Raw genomic sequence first — 18014 nt, forward strand, 5'->3', positions numbered from 1 at the left:
CAGAAGATAAAGACGGTTAAGATAGAGAGACGAAGGGGAAGAAGTATGCCTGCCCTACGGGACTAGAGGGATCGACGGAAGAAGGAGATTAGAAGCTAGACGAGACCGTGCTAACGGAAGAGCTAACGTTGGTGGGTGAAGACGGATGAAGGAGATGTAGAGGCAGGCTGCCAAGTTGAGAGAGATGAAGGGTAAAAGTCAATCAATCTTTTATTCCAAGCATGCCTAAGATACAAGCCATAAGGCTCTATTTATCGAAATTAAATCAAAAAGTTCTAAACAAATTTAACTAAACTAGTCTTCCTTATTTCTCGGATTAATCCTTCATTTCTCTGTAGATAGATTCCAAATATAGAGAAGTCATTAATACCAAAGTTGTAGATCTGGAGGTTGGCGATCTTATCGAACTAGTTTGATATTATTCTGATATCTATAGAATATTCTGAGAATAATTTTCCAAAACTGCATAAAGTTAGATTTAGCTAATTAAATAAAATTCTAATCTACTAAGGTTTTAACTAAACCAAATAAGAAAATAAGATAATTTGACTCAATCCATTGAGCCTAATATCTTTCGAGGTGATCCGATCTAGTCTGAATCGCATCACACTCTGCCTTTTTATTAATATGCATATTTTTAGGTATGGATTGGTCTAGTATTTTGGGTTAATTAGGGTTTTTAAGTAGAGTAAGAATATTTTGGTAATATTTTAGTATAATTAATTTAACCTAAGAGCTTGGTTAAATTTAACTAAGAAAACACTAATAGTAGAATATTTTCTGCAAATATATGATAAAATTTGTATTGAAAATGTAGAACTTAAACTACATATAAGGAAAAAAAAAGTGTTAAATACAAATTTCCATAATTTTGAAAACAAACAAAAATTTCAAATAACATCTTTTCATAACGGGTATAATTCTTTGATATGTTCTTTGTCACTTAATCTTCTCACGGTTCTAACCTATTTACAATTATCTAACATATGCTAATTCTCACATAAAATGATCGAAATGTCTTTTTTTTTTTTTTACATCAACTAATTAGAAAAGTAAATATTTTGCGAATATCTTTTTTGCTTCTTTCATTTCGATATTTCTCACTTTTACATTTTGGCTATTACAAAAATTTTAGAACAAGGTAATTATAAAGGGAAAAATGGTTAAAAGCTTGCAAAGTTTAGTAGAAACTGTTGATTTTGACGGAAAAACTAATAAGTGTGAATATGGCGCTTCTGCAGTTGAATTGTATTTAGTTTTTTGATTTAGTATATAAACCAGAATGCATATATTTTTTATAGTCAATGTATATATTATTATAATAAAGGATACATAATTTGTATATATAATATAAACTAGAATTATAAATTGAAATATTAAATATAATTGCATACTTTAAATTGTAACACATCTGTTCTCCTAGCTATTCGATCACACTGGGATTTAAATGCTTAGGTATTACTAACTCTATATGCACCACCAATCCCAAGTATATTGGATATGTACTAAAACATCTTCCATTTTATAATCATTGATTAAGAAAAAAAAAACCAGTTTGATAGAGTTTTTGATTATTTTAAGTCTGCCCTAATTTTCTTACATCTCAGATTTACCTTAAAACTTATTTACAAAATTAGGTGGTTTTTGTATATATAAGTTATTCACTGGGTCAATGATTTATATGAAAATATTAAAAATTGCTTAGAAAATTTAAAATCAATTATTAAGGACAGTGATTTCAGAATGCAACTAGTATTATATATATGTTTTAAAATATACTAAAGTCTTAAAAAAGAGTTTTTGACCAAATTGACCCTCTCCAAAATTTTACTTCTCGGAATATATTTTACCTCAAATTTAATACCAAAATAGATCTATTTTAGTGTTACTGTTAGTAAAATACTAAATTTATCAGTATTTGTTTAGTTTTTAGATAAAAATGCCAAAAGTTCCTTTTAGAAAATGCTAAACAATTTACGATTTTATCCGTAAAAGTGAGACAAAATTTAAAATTAAAATTCAAAGGAGCTATCAATTTTTTTTTTCTTTTTATGTAATTCTGAATGCAATTAGATGCAGAAAATCACTATGCCATTTCAACCTATAAATCTTTTCTATATCGTTACAACAGTATATTTTAGGGCGAATAAAGATAATCGAGTATAAAGTTATGATACTCTAAACTTTTTATTTATATTTTTATATATATCTTTCTTGTTTGAGATTAAATTAAACTCTAACAGCATATCATATGTCCAAAATGAAAGGTTAGAAAGTTCTAATATTCGAAACACAGTAGTTTAGCATCTTAATAAAGTATTAAACAGTTTAATCTTTTTAACAATAAGATGCTTAATTATTCTTATATAGAAAAATTAGAATCCTCTTTTCTTAATAAAGTGTTGAACTTTTTAGTATTTTTCTTTTAATAGAATTTTAGTGTTTTAGTTAGAAAATAAAACACTGGACTTTTTTAAAAGTAAAACGTTTTACAGCTCATTAAAATCAGACCCATTTTAGTATCAAGTAAGGGGCATCGTCTATTTCGGTAAATCAAGCTTAGAAGAGGGCTAGTTTGGTCAAAAACTCTATAAAAAAAAATTGTGCACGGCACGTAAGTAATCATCTCTTATATTTGGGAAAAATGTACTATTTTACTATTTGGCCTCTCCTTTTCAATAAAATTGGGTATAGATGTAAGATATAGTACTATTACTATTAGCCCCTCCTTAAATTTAAGGTTAGTACTAGACGACCAACCAATCCATACCTAAAAATAGATATAAAGATACCCGAATTAAACCAAAATACTTAAAATACCCTAATTAACCCAAAATACTAGACCAATCCATACCTAAAAGTATGCAAATTAATAAAAAGGCATAGTGTTAAATACAAACTTCTCACTAATTACAATATGTGTTTTTGTTACGATACAACCATATGAATTAAGTCGAGTCAAATTAGTTACTTAACTTTAATTTATTATTTTAAATTTTAAATAAATCGAATAATTCGTATGTGAATTCAATGGATTTTATTCTTAGGGTGAACATGTGTTAATAATTATCTACTGTTATAATCTACTCTTAGAAAGATAAAACGATCTAACGGCTACGATAAAAGATAAGGACAAAAGTAATTAATTAAATTTGAAATATAAATGTATCTTTATCATTATCCGTGTAATAGTTTCCCTGTCTTTTTCATCTATATAAAGAAAAATTTATTAAAAAAAAACACCCTTTGTTCTGTTTGTATTATTCATATATTATTATATGAATATTTATTATTTAACCTCTTTACTACCTCAAAACACTTTGAGTTACCTCTAACCTGAACCCCTTTCTTCGTTTTTTATATCATTTTTACATCTGCAGTTAATTTAACGCATTTATCAGGAAAACTAATATATTTTAAGGCATTAAAAAGAAACAATGTAGAAGTTGAGTGTGAACGATAATAAATGCTAAACTCTTGAGGGATAAATATGCGAAAAGTCTTGCTATTATTTTGAGTGTGACCGAATTAGGTGTCCTAGTTGTTAACCCTGCTTATAGCCCACAGGAGTTATTTAATTAAATGTGACCCATCTGTTAGATGGAGTCAACCGTCACAGTTTATGTCAAAATTTTGTTTTTTATCCATTGAAAAAGTGGGTCATAGATGAGTGAGATGAGTCCAATTTGGCATGGTACATAGTCATTCAATTATAAGTGCTTCAATTAAAGATTAAGCATAAGCATATGGATCACATGATGTAGATAATACTAGGCCAATTAATTTGCTTTATTACTTTGATTTAGGCCATCTTTCTTCTTTCGGGTACTTCTATAAATTTACTTTAATTTTAAAGATATTTACTTATAACACTCTATTTTTGATAAAATCATACATCGAGTCCTATAATTTAACATAAATTTTTGAAAAAAAATATTTACTGTTAGATTTATTAGTTAAACTTAACAAGATGTCAGAGTTAAGTTATTATACCAAAAAAAATTCTCAATTAAGTGATACTAAGAATATTTTAGTTATTTTAGAGAAAAAAAATATTTCTACTGAAGAGAATATTTTGACCGTATTAATTTAAAATTTAATCCAAAGTGTTTTCTACAGGAAATAAAACCGTTATTTCATAAAAGAAAAAACAGTATGCTATATGCAAAATTTTATTAATTTTAAGGAGATTCAGGATTATCAGTTGAACATGCTCATCAAGAAGTAATATGCATTGTTTGATTTGTTAGCTAACAACTTAAACATTTTGTATTAATTGATTATCTAATATAATGAGATGTTGTCGTCAAGAATACCGCGAGATTGAGTTGATATAAACCTAATCGTTCCTTCACAAGTAATCAAAGCTTTGAAAAGAATAAATGAAACTTAATTAGCTAAAGCCTGGGCTGCCTTTGGGTTAAGCTTGAGTTTTTTTTCTAACTAGTGTACATAGTAATCAATCACTAAATTATGGTAAAATAAGGGTTTAAGGGCTGTCTACTTAAACACATTCTACTTCCTTCATCCATCAATTATTTATATTAATCAACAAAATTTAATATCATTTTACCCTTAAAAAATACATCATTTTAATCGACTATTTTTTCAATAATTTTCTCTCTCATTTTGTCTCATCTCATCGTCCCTCCACCATAAAATACTAATTAAATTTAGAACAATAATAATAATACTATTATCCTAATTTACAATTAAATATCTAATTTTTCTAAACCGACTTAAAAATATCATATTCAAGATTAATAAATAAGAGTAATTAACCGGGCTTGAAAGTTAAACTACATCCAAATGCCATCTTCGAACTCGTACTGAGTTGTCGGGTCAGATCCAAAATTGCCACCTTATATTTTTCTATTAACAAATTTGAAAAAAAAAATAGAATAACAAGTAAACAATCGTTTATCTCAGTACTATTTTACTAACACATACTTTTTCTCTCCTCTCTTACTCCATCAATTATTGTTAAATTAATTAATTACTATTTTATTCTTACAAAGAAATCTCTCTAATTAATTCAATTTTTCTCTCTTAACTTTCTTTGTTTTTTTCTCAAATAAACACCATAATATTTTATAATATTTTATATAGATATAACTTCTGATGTACAAGTATAAAATTATTCCAGAAGCTATTTTTCAAACCAAGTTATCTCTTTGTTCTTATTTTCTCATCCTATTCTTTCAGCAAATCTCCTCTCTAAGACTCTAAGCTAGTCAACTGGTGCCACATTTGGGTTCCCAATTTGATTAAAATCACATTTAGACTGAAACTAATAAAAAAAAAAGGAAAAAAAAAGAAGAAGAAGAAACAACCCAACTCTTGCCATGTTTTTTTTTCATATTTTTATTGCAAAACACTTGCCATGTGCTATGTGGCTCCCCCCACTAACAACCTATTCCCCTAATGTGATCATCTACATGCATCGATGCAGGAAGTTTTTACACCAGAAGCCTTCAAACCTATGGAAGGAGTGCAAAACACGCGCGCCAGAACATTCCTACATCCTTTTCTACAGGCGATCTGAATGCTCCAGAAATGGTAAGGATAGTAAATATACCCAAGTTTTAGCCACAGTTACGGGATATAAATACCCCTCCGTCGACCCCTTTGCACCTCTTGCTTGCCTTGTCTTCCCCCATTGGGGTTTTTGATCAGCGAGCGAGAGACCAAAAGGGGCCGCAGCTTCCCCGCTTCCCCCCTCGGAAAAGGAGAATAAAACCTTCGGATTACCACCCGGAATAAGCGATCTCCGAACCCGGATAGAGTTATCCCGAGATCAATCGTGGAGAGGGCGAGAGATAGATGGGAGATTTCTCTCCCCAGTTCCGGATCTCCGCAGCTCAAAGGAGGAAATTTTGATCCCCCCCGATCCCATTCCCCTTGTATTTTGTACTTCTCTTCTTGGATAGAGTTCGATTTCCCTCTCTTTACCCCCATCTTTCCTCAGTTGGATTCGTCTCCTCCGGCTAGATCGATAGGATTTGGGCTTCTTGCGTCGAGGGGATGTCGGTGTAGTTTTCTTGCTTGGGGTTGGACGCATGGTTTAGGAGATGGAAGAGGACTGCACTTTAAAAACCATCGCGGTTTCGCTGCAGTCTTGGTGTAATCTCTTCAAGTGAGTATTGAAGGTGGATGATGCTGATTTCGCAAACCCAGATCTTGATTTGTGTTGGGCATGGCAACTCGGCTGGTGACTTAGAGTAGTCGGGGTTCGATTCGAGTTGGAGTTGTGTTTTTCTTGCTGTAGTACTAGTAGGGTTGAGGATTTTGTTTTCTAGGAAAATTAACCTTTTGAATTTTGACTTGTTGATCTTGGTGGCGAATCGTGATACTTTGGCAGTAGAAAGGTTCTGAAATTGGAAATGTGTGCAAGGACATGGTGCATGGGCAAGTGTATGATTGGCAGGCTGTTCCCTTCCTGGAACTGCTGTACTGGAAACTAGGAATTATATCCTATCCAGGGCCACCGTGCGATGTCTCGCTGCTTTCCATTTCCTCCACCAGGATATGAAAAAGTTCCAAGGAGCGTGCACGCAGACTTGTTACAAAAGGTTCATATCTTACAAGTTTGTTTTAATTAGATTACCTGTCACTTGTTAGCTTAACTCTTTGGCTGTTCACCTGATTCTTACATCCATTAATGGTTTATATATACATATATATATGAAAGTACTTACTATATTAGATGAGGACAAGATGTTACGCCCGACCTCTTTGATCCTTTATCTTTATTGCTATGGATAAGGTATTAACTATGTTGCAAAAAAGCTTATACTCATGATGAGACCTCGTTGAAGAGATGAAAAGCTCAAGCATTGATACATTTCCATCTGGAATGGAGACGCTTGTAATATAATTGATTGTTACTTACTTGACATATTTCTAATTTTCTGTGATTTTGCTCCTCCCTAGAGTTGTGCAGCTTTAGATATGATATCTAAATGGAAGGTACTAAACATGTCTTCAAGTTGCTTGATGATTGAAATACTTGGGTTTATTCACTTTGGGATGATCTTCTGGTCTGAGAAATTTCTGCAACTTGTGTTCAACATAGAGAAGGTTTAAGTCATATTTAAAACACTAGGCTAGGATAAACTTTCTGGCTTTAGTTACAATTATTATGTCCAATATATTATTCTTAGGAAAATACAGTGATTCCTTCACCAAATCATTCCTAACTTGTTAGTTGTAGTTTGATGCATAGAACCACATGAAATAGAAAGACATGCTCTTCAATAGCATCTTGCTATCTTTTGATAAATGAGGTTTGTTGACGCTGGTTTGTCATAGTGCAACTTAGATTTTCAAAAATAGTGAATGGAGTTTGGATTTGTAGCTAGTCGTTGTTTGTTTTTGTAATCCCAGCTTTGAGTATCTCCATTCTCAAAGTTCCCTCTTATCCTTATTTTAGCAGAATTTAATGCCACATCTTCATCCTAAAAGTTTGCCAACTCTGCCATGTCAAGAATTTTAGTTTTACAGAATTTTCCTTATATTATGTTGTCTGTTGATAGCTCTTCATAGCTTTTATTTGCCTTAGGTATGTGATAAATTCTTTCTAGTGCAAGATATCATCTTATTTCCTTCAATATTACCAAGTCTAAGGAAATTAAGAAATTGTTCTTATCCTAAATTGTCATTGGGAAATTAGATTCCCTCCTAACAAAGACAGTAGGATCTTAGAGATCTTTAAATTTATGGCAGTATTGCATAGACTGAACCTTGCTTGTTTCTTTTGTAGGATCTTCTTAATTGGTAGCTTTGCATTGTCTTTTTGTAGCCGGACCCATATTAGGTAAGAATTAGGATGGTAATAATAATGATTTGATACTCAAGATTGCTTGTCATATGTTCAATGGCTTTATCGATTCTCTATATCATTTTTTTATTAGAAGCAAGAGTCCTAAAAGAGGTATTACTTGTTTGAACTTTATCGTGATTATGTGTTAAACAATATTCAGCCATTAGAATGGAAAATAATGTAGCCAAATTTTTCTTCCCATTGTCCTACGCATTTTAAATGATCCAGATCTTTCATGCTCATTCTTCAAGCATCAATAGAAACCCTCTCATTTGAGCTCATACATCAATCTGCACCTTTGTCCCGACCTACGATTTATTTTATCCAGTAAGTGTAACTGAGCTTGCAAGTCAATCCGCTGTGGTCATGCCCCAGCCTAAGGCCTAGCTATACCAGTTGCATACCTATTGTGTTACCATGAGACTGGAACCTTCAAGTCGGCCGCTAAATTATCTACACTAATTCCAATTGTTAATGAGGCACGAGAGGTCCTAGTCCAAGTAAAAGATGGTGTGATACAAACTTTAGAACCCTTATCCAACAGAAAATTTAAGCCAATTGAGGAACCAAGAGTCTAAAGTTAACTATTTACATTTTCACTTTTTTTTTGCTTGGGGACCATCCTCTCGCATTTGACTTCGCAATAGTTACACATGACAATTCTGTTTGCAGCAGTGTGGTTATAGTCACACTATATTATTTCCTAATATATTATTCAACATGTTCCACATGTTGGAATGATTCTTTGAATGAATATGTACATAAGGGGCTGGCACAACATACAAAAGGTTCACATATCCTCTGCTAAATTCTCGTAACTGATTAATTGAAAGAATTGTGTTCAAAATAGTTTATTTGCAATTCTGCTTGGTAGTTGATTAACTGAAGTTTCTCCATATCAGTGAACTATGCTTGGCAGGGTGAATAACAACAATGGTTAAGTGATTTTTTTTTTACAACTGCATCTGACACACCTATTCTGCGTGCACACTTTTCGTTATGCTTGATATTGTCGTCTGTTGTCTAGCATTCACTGGGTCATTTTATTCTGGTACCTTCTTTATCTATGCTGCACCTGTGGTAGTAAGTGTTGATCTAGTGATGATTTTTGCGTTAAAGAAAATATTGATTCTTGCGTGCTATTTTATTTTGGAACCTTTTAGCTTTTTATTGATTGAACTGTCTAGTATATATGGAATGTTGAAAATATTGATATTCTTCAAAATATGAAATTTGGTGTTTCTGGTTTTCTTTTTGTCCTTTCATTTAAGTTGAATAATAGTTCTGGTTTATGAATTGAATGATATGCCAAGCTCAAGTCAATAAAACTAGTCCTTTTTTCATCTCTAGCTTTTTTTGAATCAATAAAACATACTATTTCATTTCAAGATCTTAAGTATGCTATCTTGTGATTTTACAACCATACCATTTGTGACTTTTCTTGTTTTACTTCACATCCATCCTTTTTTCTCTATTATTTTCTAATTTTCCTTTAGAAAGCAGTATTCCAAATGATTAGTTGGTAACTGGGTTTCATCTGCTAGTTATTAACCTTTATTTTTCTTTTTTTACTTATCTCTCAAGTTTAAAGATATCTAAAAATTTCCTAGTGAACTGTCTTATGTGTCTCTAAATTTGGGTATGCATCTTCACTTGGCAGCTAAATTTGGCTCTTTTTCCGTTTTGGATCTTTGTTATTCAAACGTTATATACAATTCATTGGATTCATAGTATGATTATTCTCGTGTGTTGTAGTTAGAGTTTTGGAGAACCCTGACTCATGAACTACCTTTTGACTGTGATGCTTGGTGAATGATGAACTTTAAACAAGTATATTTTACCTGTTATCATATAATTTTACTTGTTCACCTCCAGTTATGTTTTATAATTGTACAAATTAATTTTTCTGAGCATTGTATTCTCTATTTTTGGTGTCACTAATAAATGTCTGCTGGTGCTGGCTTACGGGGAGGGGGGTTATTTGGAACTAAATATTGTCTATTGTATTTTGTTGCTGAACTGCCAAAAGGAAGTCTTTTTTCTTACTGCTGCCTATTTGTTAGGGATGCAAACTACATTCAACTATCATCTTTCTACTTTACATCCTTGGGTGAAGATTTGGTATGAATTGGAAGATCTTTATCAGGAAAGACCTATGTTGAGGATTTTGTCTCACGCCCAAACAAATGCTAACAGAGAAAGTAGTCATTAATTGAACATAAAATGGTGACTGGCTTGCATGAACTAATCTTTTGGAGACTGAAAGAAGGTCAAGCGTCCGATCCTATAATATAAATGGAAAAGTTTATGTAAAGAAAAGAAAAACAAGAAGTAAAAGAAATATTTTTTATTCTTGTGCAAAAGATTGTTCTAATTCTAAAGGAGATAAAGTAAAAGATTCATGTATAGCTTTGTGGCTTAAGAAGCAGCCAAATTCCAGGAGTTTTAAGCTAGCTAGGAATAGGATTCAAGGTGGACAAAAGAGAAAATTATAGCACAGTAAATTAAGGAAGATATTTGAGGTCAAGAAGAAAAAAGACTAGAATGTATGGATGAAAAGGTGGCATGTGAATAAGAACTATTAACTAGACAATTGCTTTGTAGATTAATTCAATTCTTCATCATTAACCATGTTTGAAGAATTAAAAACATGGCATCTCTAAGGCCCTGAATTGGTCCTGTTTGGTTGCTATTTATATCTCCGATACACAAGATCTTAAAATGTTATATTTAGTTCTTTTCACTCCATTCTATATCTTAAAATGTTATTCCACGGTTACCTCGTTGGACGTCAAGTAATCAGATGTTTATTTCATGACTGTTGAATAACTAGATAACTGCCATTCTGATGATTGTAAATTGCTCTTGAATCCCTAATCCGTCAGCTTTGGTTAGGGATGGTAGCACTGAACAGTTTACAAGGGATTAGGTCTCCTGATTCTATTTTTCTCTTCTGTTCTAAATTATCTGAATTATTCCATTCTTCATATCATGGTTAGTTTGCTCACCTTATGCTTAACTTGTTACTAAATCTGAAATGAACTACTCTTTTCAGGAGAAGCACAAAGAGAAGAAACATAAGAAGGAGAAGAAGGAAAAAGAAAAAAGAGAAGGTAAAGAGAAGAGGGACAAAGATCGAAGTAAAGATAAGCACAAAGAGAAGAAAGACCGAAAAGAAAAACATAAGGACAAGAAAAAGGGCAAGGACAAGGATAAAAGTCGGACATCTGAAGAAAGGACTGGAAAGCAGACTGAGGTTAACCATGAAGAAAGGATTGGAGAGAGCAGCCAGAAAGCTGAGGAAGCCAAAAATTCTAAATTCAAAGTGGAGTTGGGTAGGAGGATCAGAGATGAAGAAAAAGGAGCAGCAAGCCGACTGGTTGAGACTGGTTCACTTCATAGAAGCATTGAAAATGTTGGTGCTGCTACTGCTGTGGAGAAGGAACGAGCTACTGTTAGTAAGATGGTTCCTATCTCTTCTGGAATTGCACAAAGAAAGAATGTTGGGATGGAACAACAGACTAATAATGCTGTTATTTCAATTCAAAGGAAATCAGAGGGCTTGGACCCTGAAACTTCAATGCAAAAGGAAAGAGGATCAAGCTATCAGTTGGCCCCTTGCCTCACTAATACAGGACAAAGAGGAAATGGAGTGGACCAAACGGTGGAGAATCCTATTAGTTCTGTACAGAGATCTGACAGCACTTTTGCTGCAGCTGTTGCAGGGAACCGGAGTGGCACAATTAACAAAATTATTCCAAATACAAGTATTAAAGTGCAAAGAACAAATGATGGGAAGGGGCAACCAGCAGAAAGTTTTTCCAATTCTATTCACAGGAAAATTGAGGGCATGGGTCTTGCAAATGTGGTGGAGAAGGAAAAAGGTCTTCTGCAGTGTACTATTTCGGAACGTGGAAGAGATGTTGGAACAGACCAATACCTGGATAAAAATGCAGAAAAAAGGGATGAAGGAAAGGAAAAGTGCAAAGAGAGAGAAGCTGATGACAGAAAAAAAGTCAAGGACAAGGGTAAGGATCGTGATGAGAAGAAAAAAAGAAAGGATAAGGAGAAACGCAAAGAGAAGGAAAAGGAGAAAACAAAGGAGAAAGGTGACAAAAAACATAAAGAACATGATAAACCTAGAGAAAGTAGTAAAAATCATCAGATTGATAATCCAAAGTCCTTAGCCCTTGACAAGGACAATGGAAAAAATGCTGGTACTGATGAAAATTCCAAGAAGAGGAAGTACTTTGAGACAAATGGTTTCTTACATGGTGAGTTCTCTCTGGTTTCTATAGATGTTTTCTGTTTTTGCCCGATATTCTTGTCCTTAGAGTGCGATATGTTTTACGGTTTTTAGCTGTTCTTCCAGTTTTCATAGTTACATTTGCAATGTGATACAGAAGATGACAAGCAGCCTGCCAAGTTCCCAAGAACAGCCCCCTCCAACCTTCCTGTGGAGAATGGTAGAATATTGCCGTCATCTCATGTTGCAGCACCTATTTCTTCTAGCAAGCCAGGCTCCTTAAGTAATATCAAGGCAGAGAAACAACTAAATTATAGGGAACAGAATATAAATGGCACTGCAGATTCTCAGAAACCTCCAACTGACACGAAGGTTCCAGTTTCTGTAGTTGCTGTTGAGAATGGTGAAGGTTTTCATAGACCACCTCATCCAGATTCCAAGTATCTCAGCCAAATATACTCTGTTCCCAAAATTGAAGAATGGCCTGAATCTGACGACCAAAACTGGCTTTTTGCTAGCAATCACCTTCAACCAAAGCCCAAGATAAAGCTTGAGGTTGATGAAACACCCCTGGTGTGGGCTGAGGCAGTACAAATTGAAGCAGATGCTATTGCTTTACCTTATGTCATACCTTTCTGATACCTGTCATTTCCGTTATGCCGTAAATGATGATCATAAGTTCCTGAAGGGTATGGCAGCAAGATAGACAGCCTGTTTCTATAGTTGCCTTTACTTGCTACAGCTGTTCTTTTGGATACATGCTCAAACTTGTTGATCAGCAATGCGTACCAGGGATATTGCCCTGTACTCTTGGGAGGAATATCTTACCACTCGTTGCTCCCATTGGGGTGGTGCCTGACCTGCAGGACTTGGGCGAAAGGTTGAACATCTCCTTGTGTATATCCAATTTAGTGAATCGTTTTGAGAAGAAACACATTCATTTTAAATGCACTAATCAAAGTTATAGCATGAACTGGGGAAATTGATCGAATCTTTTCATCTATTCGGTAATTGAATTTTAGTTGGGATCAGTGAGAGGAGTAGCAGGCTTGCTTTAGTGGCACACAATTTTGATTTGTATTATGTATATCTTTTCATAACAAAATGTACAATAGAGCGGGTGAAAAGGAGAAAAAAAAAGAAGAGAATGACTATTACGATTCATTCATATCTTATCTTGCTCCTTTTGAAGGAAGCATCTAGTTATATTTCAGTTTTTTTTTTAATCTTTTTATTAATTTGTTTACAATTTTGTGAGGGTAGTTATTGCTAGAGAAGGGACTTATATCAAGGAGAGCTTAGATTTTTTACACAAAAAGCATTGAGTCACGTTATCAGCTTAAAAACCACTTATAATTAAGTGCTTCTTGACATGGTTAAATGCTGATCTCGTTTAATATCTGAAACATATGCCAGTGCGGCTTTTCTGCCCATTGGCACCTATTCTTAGATTTGGTCTATTTGACTATTATTTTCTTCATTTTTCCTCTCTTCTTACTTAAATATTATATTCATTCTTTCAACTGTTCTAGTTCATGTGTTTACTTTAATAACTCGTCAAATATTGTTCTTGGCAACCTTGGAGTGTGAAAGCTCTCTTGTTTACACTTATGTTGTGTAGACTTCATGTGCTTATTATAAATTTGCTTTTGTCTTTGTTGATCTTTAATCTAAATGTCTCCGTTTTGTGTTATCAATTATATTTTTAGGAGAAGAATGGACAAGAGAGAAGGGAGGATTATAAAGATATACAGATGACAGAAAATGAGTGAAGAGAGAAAAGAGCTTTGCTAAGGAACCCCTTCTTGGATAAACTTACTCCTATATGGAGCTTCTTTAGACTGAGGAGCCGAAGAGATTCTTTACCTAAGAGGAAAGGGCTAAACTCCATATTCTGCTAGATAGAGATAAAAGATCTTGCCGCCCAAAAACTTTGAGGAAGTTGTAATATGAGTTGACCGAGAAAATCTCATGTGCATTAAATCTCGAACTAATTCGATCAGCAGAGTAGTTAATTAAAAATAAAAAATAAAAATCTTGTTTCAAGGAAGCAAGCACTTCAAATTCTTCAAGAATAGCGGCATCACTTGGTATTTGGGAACAGGGTTGGATAGATACCTATCTGTCCAAATGCTAGTCCATTCTCCAGTGTGAGGTTTTGCAATTTAATTATATTTAATTTTTTAATTTAGCTTATAAAAATGAGTGTATATATTTTTTTTATAGTCTATACATATTTTGTTATAATAGTGATGCCCACTAGAATCTATTATTATAAGTTAAAAAATTAAATACAAATAAATTGTAAAATTCCCTCATTCTCAATTGCTATAATATAAGAGATGCCACATCTAACACTATCTCTAGTTTTAAGGGTATCTTGCTAGAAATGGGAGGAGAAGGTTATAAGTATAATTTTTAGAGGAAAGCATCTATCATAATAAGAATGGAGAACAAAATCCTTCCAATTGTTAGTATATTCTTATTTTTTCCTAGAAAATTTTATAAATCACGCTTTATATTTTATCTATTTTTTAATTCACACATTGCAAGAATCTTATAACTCGATTCTTCTTTTTTTATAATTTTTATTTAGTACCCTCAATTAACAAAGTAATATTCTATTATTATAAATATTAATACATTATAAAATATCTAAATTATCCTTGTCTCCTTAATTAGATTATTTTCTCTTATCTTCTCCATGGGATTGATAGAAGAGAAGGTGCAAGAAGATGAGCAAGAGGAGGAGAAAGACAAAGGAAGATAATTGTAGTGTGGTTGGGGGAAAATAATGGAGATATAGAGAGGTAAGATTATTTTAGTAATTTAGCTAATATCAGTTAATTAAAATAATATTGTGGTGTTAAATAAAAATTATAAGAAAAAAATAAGGTGTCGGATTATAAAATCTTCAAAGATGAGATATCAATCACAAAATATATAAAATGTAAAGTGTAAAAATCTTTTTTTTTTTTAATTAGTTGGCTTTACTTTAGATTATATATTGAACCTTGAAAGTTTTTCTTTGGAAATCTTCTTTTCTGCCAAAGCTGGAGGTTGGTTGGCACTTCTAGGTTACATTTTAGAGCAATTATTCTTCTTATTTATTACAATCACCAGCATGCTCTTAGTACCAATTCTTATCATTATATCCACTGTTTTGACCATGAACCTTTAAGCATGTGGGTACATGTTTAATTAAATTGTTTAGTCTCTAATAATTAGGAGAAAAGAGAGATTTTTTAGAGAGAGATAGAAGTTGAAACTTCATAGTTATTATACAGTTGTAAATAATTTATTTCAAGATTAGCTATCAATGAGTAGGCTTTGCACGCCAATTGATTTTGGATTGCCCTCAGATTCATAATATATAACCATTGATCATATGAATTCTTTTGATGCATTAAGTAAAAAATTTCTCTATTATTGTCGAACATTACTACATGAACATATCGACAAAAATTTAGCTTGGACTCTATGTGTAATCAGGTCTTGTAAGACCATAGTACCAAACAAACTCATGCACAAAGATTTATGTAAAAACCTTTCAATCAAGAGAAAATCATGAAACAACAATGCATCAACTATACAAGATGCAAAATGCAATGACTCTAATAGCTTATGTTCCAATATTGTAAGTCCTATTTCTCTATAACTGAACGCACATAATCCCATTTAGAATTATCACTCAAAAGAGAATCTATTTACAAAAATTCTGTGGAACTCTTCCCTTGTGGATTCAAATATAACATTAGTTACTTGACATTGTAATCGTTATGCATGCTATCTTGATGGAGCCTTAGTAATATCAATATTTGATGCTATTATATTTTGTAACTTTGTAAAGAATAAATACTGAATTGGGTAGCATCAAGAGGTAGAAGTACTGATACATAATCATATTTATAAGAAGAGGAAAGCATACACTCGGTGTCTTTGTGAGATACTAACGTGCATTTTCCATGATAAGTTTGGCAGCTTTTAGGAGGTTAACCCAATTACTGGATGATATGTTTGCTACCATCTCCCATGAAGACTTCCCAATCTCCTTGCAGACGTTGTACATCCCTGGACCTTTTACCACCTCGGAGACTGTGTTCACCGCCGTCGCCGTGAAGTTAGACATTCCAGAGACGAGATAATTTCCGACAATTGTCGATCCACTACTTGCAGCTGAACTCAGTCCATCTCCAAGAGATTTGAACAAAGCTTTAAACATGTTGTTCACTTGCTCCTTGAATAGGCACAAGAGACAATTGATGATTACACCTGGGATTTGGAGGAGCCGGAGAAATATAACTACAAGTACAGCTGATCCGTTGAACACTATAAAAGATGCTAAATTTGATAAAGTAGCCACACCGGAGAAGAACAACTTGAGCAAAGCAAGTGCCATCTCTTCTCTAGCTGCTAAGTTCTTGAATCCTAAATTTGAGATAGTTTGATGCAGTCTTCAAAATGGTGGCATATATGATATTGCTATATGATCATTAGTTTATATGAGTTACTTGTTTGAATTTGTTTAAGAATTGGAGTTGTTCTTAGGAACACTGTTGGTGTATTATTTAATTATGGTCAACTGCTAGTACTTGGTGGAAGGAATGTCATGAAGGTAAAGAAGGAGCATTCTATTGGAAGAATGAAACCAAGTTGAGGTATACAAATTCCTTTAGAAAGTGACTTCTTCTGAAATATTAGTCGAATATGTTAAGATAGCTCATGAATTTTAGGTAGGGATGAGAGGTGCAACTGATATTATCCCTAAGATTCAATTTCACAAGGTAAACGCAACAGACTAATATATATTTCTCTTCTATCGTATATATGTAAAGAGAGCCTAGGTGTAGCAGAAAAATAGAAGCAATGCTTCTAGTATCATGTTCTGTGTGAAAATTATAAGGTGACATTCACTTTAAATTTTGCTTATCTAATGTCTTTGTTCCTTTCTAGAGAGAGAGATAAGTAAAATGAATCACAATTTTGAGTGTCATTTGAGGATTTTTTATTGGGCAAAGGCCAGTCAATTTGTCATTTAATTATAGTGGACGATCTACTCCTTATTAATAGCGCTACCTAAGCCAACCTTGATAGCATTAATTTGGCTCTCAAGGCCTACTCCTCCTTTATCAATTAACGTTGAATGTTGCTAAATCTGAATTTCATCTCCCCTTTGGGCTTGTCTATTACTTTGCTCGTGAGGCTAGATTAGGCATTCAAGACCTTAGTTATGAAAGCTTTTGAGTTGTTGTCCTCTTCTATTTTTGTATGGGACGATCTTATCCTTGCCAAGTGCAGTGTTTTCCACCGTTGGCATTCTTGTGTTAGGAAGTCCATTTTTTCAATTGTTAACTAGGGCCAGCTTATTTCTCCCTCCAAGTATCCCTCCATGCATTTCTCTCATTTCCTTTCCTCCCTACTTTAGGAGTGCAATTGGGTATTTTCTATTGCCTATTGCATTAAAACCTTCATGTGGAAGTTTCTTTGACTTGTTTGCCTACCAATGTCACATTTTTCTCCGCTATGCTCCTTTGGACATTAGATATGTTTGATATTTTACAAAACTTGAGGACCTTTCCCATCACTACCTCAAGCTCCCCTAGTCTATTTGCATTTAGGATGCTATCATGTCTTGTTTATGTTATGGTCTAGACCAAGCCCGAGTCTAAGTTAGCTCGAGTCTGAAGTCGATTGAGCTAAGTCCCGATCAAGTCTTTTGCTTATTGTATTTGGTCCAGTTATTTGCATTATTAATTAGTTTGAGTCTAATTTGTAAGTTGGGATATAGCCAAGTCCATTAAGTTAGGTTAGTATATATATATATATACATATATATATATATATATATATATATATATATATATATATATGTGGAAAGTAGCTCTTATCAAGTCATGCTTGAATTTATCTAATTAGTCTCTCATTCTTCTCTTCTCTCCCTCTCCT

General features: G+C 33.1%; 1 protein-coding gene across 2 annotated transcripts; it reads left to right on the top strand.

Moving 5' to 3' along the window:
• The first annotated feature begins 5650 nt into the window (after positions 1 to 5650).
• On the top strand, positions 5651 to 13232 carry LOC140768310 (uncharacterized). 2 transcript variants are annotated; one of them, XM_073108561.1, is made up of 3 exons: positions 5651 to 6572; positions 10878 to 12096; positions 12226 to 13232. In XM_073108561.1, exons 1-3 carry the CDS (start codon positions 6495 to 6497, stop codon positions 12705 to 12707), a joined length of 1779 nt encoding a protein of 592 aa, XP_072964662.1. In that variant the 5' UTR covers positions 5651 to 6494; the 3' UTR covers positions 12708 to 13232. The 2 variants fall into 2 exon arrangements, with proteins under 2 accessions (XP_072964662.1, XP_072964663.1); XM_073108562.1 differs by having other exon boundaries at positions 12229 to 13232.
• The last annotated feature ends 4782 nt before the right edge of the window (positions 13233 to 18014 follow it).

The sequence above is a fragment of the Typha angustifolia genome, chromosome 10, assembly GCF_048772165.1.
Source record: "Typha angustifolia cultivar Huaian chromosome 10, ASM4877216v1, whole genome shotgun sequence".
NCBI lineage: Eukaryota > Viridiplantae > Streptophyta > Magnoliopsida > Poales > Typhaceae > Typha > Typha angustifolia.

What these genes read in the sequence shown, in the direction of transcription:
- LOC140768310 (XM_073108561.1), top strand. Translation starts at nt 6,495, where the DNA reads ATGTCTCGCTGCTTTCCATTTCCTCCACCAGGATATGAAAAAGTTCCA. An exon ending in ACGCAGACTTGTTACAAAAG is followed by an intron (nt 6,573 to 10,877) that starts GTTCATATCTTA and finishes TACTCTTTTCAG; the next exon opens with GAGAAGCACAAAGAGAAGAA. An exon ending in GACAAATGGTTTCTTACATG is followed by an intron (nt 12,097 to 12,225) that starts GTGAGTTCTCTC and finishes AATGTGATACAG; the next exon opens with AAGATGACAAGCAGCCTGCC.